Genomic DNA, 7,603 nt, shown 5'->3' with positions numbered 1-7,603 from the left:
CAATGGAAAGAGGCTCCGAGCTGGGACTACATATCCCATGAGCCTCAGGGATAGGTCACATGTCGCGCAAGAGCCAATAGGGCTGCAGCATCCCCTGCTCCCTGATATTATTAAATTTCGCGTGTTGGGACCATGTCAGTCGGAGCTGGGATGCCCTTAGCGTAGGGTGTATATGTGCAAGGGTCTGTGACTCCTGCACTAGGCCAGATACCCCCTAAGGCCCCAGCTAGGCCCCAACTCCCCTGTCTCGCTTGTGGTTGTTGCAGGGTCAGGCCCATAGATAGGAACACTGCCCCTGTAGAATTGAAAGTAAGGGACGCAGTCAGGACGCGGCTGCATCCTGATTAAAGGTGGTCTAGGACCAGACACCTGCTGCAAAGAGACTATCTTCACGGACACCTAGGGGTAGATGAGACTTTCGGGTTAAAAAGAGACCGATTCTTCTGGCCCAAGATGCGGGAGTCCGTAGAACGGCATTGCAGAAAATGTCTAAAGTGCATACAACGGAAGACACTGCCCACCCGTGCAGCCCCAATGGGCCATCTCAAAAGCTCTGGTCCGATGCATTTAGTCTCCATGGACTTCTTATGTATCGAGCCCGTTTCAAGAGGAATAGGCAATGTGTTGGTAGTGCCAGATCACTACACCCACTACTCTCAAGCATTCCCGACAAAAGACCAGAAAGCTCTCACAGTCGCCAAAGTACTGTGGGAGAAGTATTTCGTGCACTACGGTCTGCCAAACCGGATGCACTCCGATCAGGGAAGGGACTTCGAGAGCATGCTTATCAAGGAGCTGCTCAAGAGGTTAAATGGAGGGTGAAGTGGAGATAGAAGCCAAATACAGCACTCAGGTTCCTCATAAGGATTTTAGCTTAATGTGCTATCTGTAATTCACAGAACACACCTACACTCTAGACCCTAAACCTATATGGTTCTAGTATTGAAGGTCACTTTTCCTTCAGGTCGTCAGTTTTTAACACCCATTATTTTATATATGTGATACAATAAAGTTATGTTTTAAATCATTCACTTAACATACAGAGCGTGAACCTGAGTGCTGTATTTGGGTTCTATCTCCACTTCACCCTCTATTGTGCATATACCCAAAGCACCGTTCATCTATTACCTGTCTGAGGCAGTAGCAGGGGCTCCCCTATCATTTGGCAAGAGGTTAAATGTCCAGAAGTCTAGGACTACTCTGTACCATCCAGAGGGAGATGCGCTCCCTGAAAGATTCAACTGGATATTGTTAGACATGTTGGGCACCCTGAAAAATTCTCAAAAGGGCGAATGGAGCAAGCATGTCGAAGCAATGGTGCATGCATACAATTGCACTCGGCATGAATCTACGGGTTACACCCCATACTTCATGATGTTCAAGCGAGAGGCACAACTGCCCGTAGACATTCGCCTGAGGGTATCTACCGATGGGGTACCCAACATGGCTCACTACCGATATGTGAAGCGACTGCAAGACAGCCTGCACCGCGCATATCAGCTAGCAGAAAGGGCCACGGCGCAGTTAAACGCCAATAACAAACGGCGATATGATCACAAGGTCCAGCACAGAGAGCTTCGGCCCGGAGATGCCGTTCTCTTACGCAATTTGGGGATCCCCAGCAAACACAAGCTGGCCGATCGCGGGATAGAAGGACCCATTGAAGTAGTGTCCCAGATGCCGGGCCTCCCTGTGTACCGCATACATTACGCGGACGGCAGGGTAAAGGTCTGGCACCGAAACCACTTGTTGCCCATACCACAAGTGGGAGCGAGTGAACTAGAACCAGAGACTGTAGTGACCAACAATGAGCCCGAAGAATCTACAGAGATTCCAGTTTCAGTAACTGATACTAATCCAGATCCTTTGGGGGGAACCTCCTCCGAGTTCACCGGACTGGTGGGCACCTCCCGAAGGAGCACAGGGTAATGGACCCCCACTTACCCGCTCTCCGGCATTATGACGTCACGTTGCCATAGCAACGTGATGTCACATGACCTTGCGGCGTCATTTTGATGCCGCGTTGCCATGACGATGCAGGAAGGAAGCCGCCGGAGCCAAGGTAAGTAAGGTTTACAGAGGCCCTGCAGCTCCCCCGGCACTTAATTTAAGTGCCTTCGGGAAGCGCACGGGGCCTCTGTAAACCCTGCGCTCCCCCGTCGGCAGTCTTGCGCCCCCCCTGGGGGTCGCGCCCCCCAGTTTGCGCACCGCTGATATACTGTATTTTTATTATATAACGTCTGTACTGATGGGTATATTGTAATGCGTTATGCTGTTCCAAGCGGGAACATTGGGGTTTTCACCAGGGGGAGGATGTAACCAGGTCCCCTCTGGTCCCCCCAGTTCCGCAGCGTTCCCCCTTCCCTCTGCTTACCTCCGGTAACTGCGGAGACCGTAGCGGGTTCCTAGGGAGGCGAGCGCATCGCCGGAGGCCCGTAGCGAGCACAGTATAGGGTGCCGCCATGTTAGGAGATAGCCGGCGGCCATTACAGAGTTGCGTATGTGCAGTCTATGCGCGCGAGTGGCAGCCAATGGGAAGAGGCTCCGAGCTGGGACTACATATCCCATGAGCCTCAGGAATAGGTCACGTGTCACGTGAGAGCCAATAGGGCTGCAGCATCCCGCTACCTGATATTGTTACATTTCACGCGCTGGGACCACTTCAGTCAGAGCTGGGACGCCATTAGGGTAGGGTCTATATGTGCAAGGGTCTGTGATTCCTGCACTAGGCCAGATACCCCCTTAGGCCCCAGCTGCAGGAACAGGCCCATCGATAGGGACACTGCCCCTGTAGAACTGAAAGTAAGGGACACAGTCAGGACGTGGCTGCATCCTGATTAAAAGTGGTCTGGGACCAGACACCTGCTGCAAAGAGACTATCTTCACGGTGGGACACTCCAACCGGATACCACCCCACGCGGAGGTGAACTCAACGCGGACGACTTCATCGCTGGATCAGTGGATCCAATCTACCCTGTTGTCGGTGCGCCCGGGTGCTGGAGCACCCGGCAGGTACCTAACTACACTAAGTGCACCAACCTTACACCTATTCTAGTGGGCAGCAGGGTCTCACACATTGGGGTGGGTGTGGGACTCTAAGGACACGGTGTTGGGAACACGGTGGTGGGTTACGGCCGTGCGAGGCTTGGAGGGTAGCTGTACCTATTTAGCGTTCATTAGTAATGGTTATGATATACAGGCATACCCCGCTTTAACATACGCAATGGGACCGGAGCATGTATGTAAAGTGAAAATGTACTTAAAGTGAAGCACTACCTTTTTTCCACTTTACAGTGCATGTACTGTACTGCAATTATCATATACGTGCATAACTGGTGAAAATAAGGCATTTGTAACCAAAATAAATACAGTAGGCTTTATTAAAATAAAATGAATGGGAGCAGCAAGGAGGTGAGAGGCGCGCACGCGGGTCAGTACTGTATAGCAGCTCTCTCCTTCTCGCAGTCTCTTTCTCCTTCTTGCAGTCTCTCTCTCTTTCTCGCAGTCTCTCTCTCCTTCTCGCAGTCTCTCTCTCCTTCAAGCAGTCTCTCTCTCCTTCAAGCAGTCTCTCTCTCCTTCTCGCAGTCTCTCTCTCCTTCTCGCAGTCTCTCTCTCTCACTCAGTCAGTCTCTCTCACTCAGTCAGTCTCTCTCAGTCAGTCAGTCTCTCTCTCACTCACTCAGTCTCTCTCTCTTTCTCAGTCAGTCTCTCTCTCTCTTTCTCAGTCAGTCTCTCTCTCACTCAGTCAGTCAGTCTCTCTCTCTCACTCGTCAGTCACACACACACGCACTCAGTCACACACACATGCATTCAGACACACACACACACACACACACACACACAGACACACACACACACAGTCACTCAGTCACACACACACACACACAGTCACTCAGTCACACACACACACACAAGCAAAGATAGCAGCAGATCTTCTCCTTCCCCTCACTGCTGTTCCGTAGTTCACATCACATGCAAAGCTTCGCAGAGCTCTGAGGAGGGAGGAGGGAGGAGAAGGAGGAGAGCGGAGCAAGCAGAGTCACGGGCGGAATCACTGGTTTAGCTGCTGCTTTATGGAGCGTGAGAGCAGGGGGAACGGAGACAGATGGGAGGGGGAACGGAGACAGATGGGAGGGGGAACGGAGTGTAAGGAAGCAGGAGTCACGCCGTGCACGGCGTGCTCCTTACTCACCCGCGGCTCTGTCTGGGCCTCCCGCGGCTCGCAGGGACTCCTTCCCCATGGCGCCGAGCTCCGGTCCTCCCCTTGCACGCGCGCGCACGTCTACTCTCCTCTTCTGCCCTCGGTTCAGGGCGTGGGTCCGCGCACGCAGCTACAGACGCTGCCACAGGGAGGCGCGGCCACACAGGGGCGCACCAACCCTTTAAAGAGACAGTACCCTTTTTCAATGCCACAATACAATTCACCAATACTTCTAGGATTTATAGCTCCTTCTCCAGGAACTCATCTAGACCTATCCCTGTCTCAGCCTGGTCCATTCACACACCTCCACCTTGCTACTCGGCTATTGGTTCCTCATACCTACATATACCCTCCAGATTCATTAACTTGTCGGCTGAGCATAGAACCAGTTGTTCTCATCACTCTTTGCTTCCCTAGTTCTGTTTCACAGATTCCCTCGTGTACCGGACCGGCTTCTGCTACGTCTTCCTGCACCTCTGGCATCCCGAACTCGGCATACGGCATCACGACTCTCCTCGTCTCTGGCATTCCGATTCTGGCTTACGGTAAACGACAACGTCTCTCTCTCTAACCCTGGACTTGGCTACCGCACCCTCTACCATCCGTACCTCTCCTACCCCGATCCCGGAATCCCAGACCACTCTTCAATCAAGACGTGCCCTCGTGGCTGTGGGTGGCGTTATATCCTATCCCACCTCAGCACCGCGGTCCCGTCTCGTTTGTGGTGAGCACATCCTGACACGGAGACAGATGGGAGGGGGAACGGAGACAGATGGGAGGGCAGAGGGAACAGGGAGATCGAGAGCACCATAATAAAGACAAGCATGAAGGAGGTTGCAGGAGTGTTGAGGTGCGCACGCCGCCCCCTGGTGTCCGTACTCGCGAAGCAACGCGTACGTACACAGGGGTAAGGTGGAACTAAAAATAAATGTACGTACTTGTGAGTGTACGTAAAGCGGGTGTACGTAAAACGGGGTATGCCTGTATCTGCTATAAGTGTTGTCAGTAAAAACTGTTATTACATAGTGCGTGTATGTTTATTGGTTCCTGTGAGGGGCTCCTCCCACTACGTTGGGATCCCTCCCAGCTGGAGGCGCTGCACCGGACATTAAGTATATCACCCCAGGCTCCCAGTGGCAGAGGCTTTGCTCTCTGTGAGCCAATAGGTAGTGGCAGCATCAGTAGTCTCCTTGTTTAGGGGGAAACAGGGCTACACACATAATGGGAATAAGCGCTTCAGACATAAAAGTAGCATTAGAAAAAGGAGTCCCTGCCCTGAAGAGCTTACCTGGTAATGAGATTAAGAAGGGGTTCAATGTGGGGATTTATAATGGAGATAAGGAAAACCTCATTGAAGCAGCCATGTACACGTGATCCACAGAATATGGGTATTATGTGGGGGGTTTCTCAGAGAAAGGTTCCAATCACTGTACACAGGATAAAAGGGTTTAACCTCTTCACTGCTATACGGTAAGAACAATTCCCCTGCTGGTCATGTGGCAGAGGAGGGGTTCAAATGAATTTTGTTTTTTAAAACAGAGTTTTACAGATTACATCTTTTTAGGATTCATCTCACCCCATTCCAACACAGTACCACTGTGGCGAAAATGGGGGGTAATCAGCGCATTAATAAAGGCAGTGGGCTCGGCTGGTTACCCCTATTTCGTATTGGGGATGAAGGGGTTAATATTATATGCTGTTCCCCTTTTAAGACTGCTAATTTAGGAACGGAGTGAGCCAGCACCCTGATTTTTGGGGGTGCAGCCTCAGTGTAAGCCTCCAAGAACACACATATTAAAAATATAACTTTGTCATAAGGGAAACATATATTTTTGATGAAGTGCCTTTCTGTTGCAGTTTTAAAATGTACCGGCAGGATGCTATTTGTTTCTGCCTGCCTTTGTAATGCATTAAGGACCAAATGTTATGCATACATGAAAGACCCCAGATTCTTAAAGTGTCACTTAATCAGGATGTTTCTGAGTAGCAGGTCCTGTTACTCCTCCTAGATATTTCACACCTTGGGACCAAACTCCAGACATTGCGTCCCCAGAAATTAGTGGCCCCTTTTTACTTATCAGTGCTACCAAGCTGCTTACTGAGCATGCTCAGAGTTACCTGGGTTGGCTGTAGGATTTGCCCATATGACATGGCAGGTTCTGATAGGAGGAAGATAATTCCTTGCCAATGGGATGAGGCTAATGTAACACTTCACAGGCCCTTGTCCTTAAAAAGGCCTGTACCCCTCATTCCTGTGTTGTTGTTGTTGCTGTGTTGCTGTTGTTGCTGTTGCTACCTGATTTCTTCAAGCGGATAAGACCTAAGTACAGCGGCTACGATTCCAGAACGCAAGGGGTTAAAAACATTGCAACAAGGAAACTTGCCCTGCTTCAGGATTTCGTTAGCCCTGGGGATCCAGACCAATCCCAGAGAACCAGAAAAGACTTTGCACATTCACAGAAGGATTGGACTGGCTATTTATTTGGCAATTTGCAAATGGACTACATTTTAAAGGACAATCTTCTGGTGCTTGGCACCTTTCTGGACATTATCCTCTGTTTCTCTACCAGTAAGTGTAATTATTAAGTTTATTCTGCAGTTGCCGTGTGTTTGCCTATCAAGGGAATAAATCTCAGTGTATTTTGCTGAACCTGTTCTGCTCAATCAGGACCCACGAAATATAAATGTGTTATTAAGCGCGTCTCCCGTCACAACCACTACTTATATATACACGTATACTGTATGTGTACTAATAGCAGTGACAGGGTTAAGGGTTCAGTCCCTGCTAGGGACAAAGTGTACTAATGGTAGTGACATGGTTAAGGGATCAGTCTCTCCTAGGGGCAAAGTGTTCTAATGGCAGTGACACGCTTTTGATATTGCACCATATCCTTCCATGCAATGATTTTGTCGTGAGTGATATTCATCCCCTCTGGGTCACAGTAGGCAGAAGGGATGGCCTTGGATTGGCATCCCATGGAATCCGCTACCCTCAATTCTGAGAAGGCCACTCTATCTTCTAGGATAGCTGCCGTGTTGCACATGGCTCGCATCCCTCGTCCCGGAATCTCCTCCCAGAGGTCATCATCTGGAGTAGTGCTCAATCCTGGTCTTCGGGATAGGGCATCTGCTCCGATATTCAGGGGCCCAGTTTTATATTTCAATGTGAACTTATAGTTCGATAGAGCCGCCAGCCATCGGTGGCTGGTAGCATCCAACTGGGCGGATGTCAATATGTATGTTAGCGGATTGTTATCCGTCCTCACTTCGAAAGTGACGCCATAAAGGTAATCATGGAGTTTATCCACGATTGCCCACTTGAGAGTGAGAAACTCCAGCTTATGTACCGGATAATTTTGCTTGCTGGGTGTCAGACTGTGGCTGACGTAGGCCACTGGTCGG

The 7,603-nt window shown here is 50.3% G+C and overlaps 1 protein-coding gene across 2 annotated transcripts in view; it reads right to left on the bottom strand.

The window, feature by feature from the left end:
* LOC142488823 (uncharacterized) overlaps positions 1-4,968 on the bottom strand; it is a 13,166-nt gene extending 8,198 nt beyond the window's left edge. The window contains exon 1 of one of the 2 annotated variants that reach the window (XR_012799682.1): positions 4,810-4,968. Coding sequence is in view for 1 of the 2 variants with exons in the window: in XM_075589165.1 (XP_075445280.1) it covers positions 4,193-4,241 (49 nt within the window). In the remaining variant the exon portion in view is untranslated. Of the gene's footprint in view, positions 1-4,192; positions 4,286-4,809 lie in introns of those variants that run through there. The other variant, XM_075589165.1, reaches the window with a different exon arrangement.
* Positions 4,969-7,603: the final 2,635 nt, after the last annotated feature.

Source organism: Ascaphus truei, chromosome 2, assembly GCF_040206685.1.
Source record: "Ascaphus truei isolate aAscTru1 chromosome 2, aAscTru1.hap1, whole genome shotgun sequence".
Lineage (NCBI taxonomy): Eukaryota > Metazoa > Chordata > Amphibia > Anura > Ascaphidae > Ascaphus > Ascaphus truei.
This window is presented reverse-complemented; position numbering and strand designations above follow the sequence as displayed.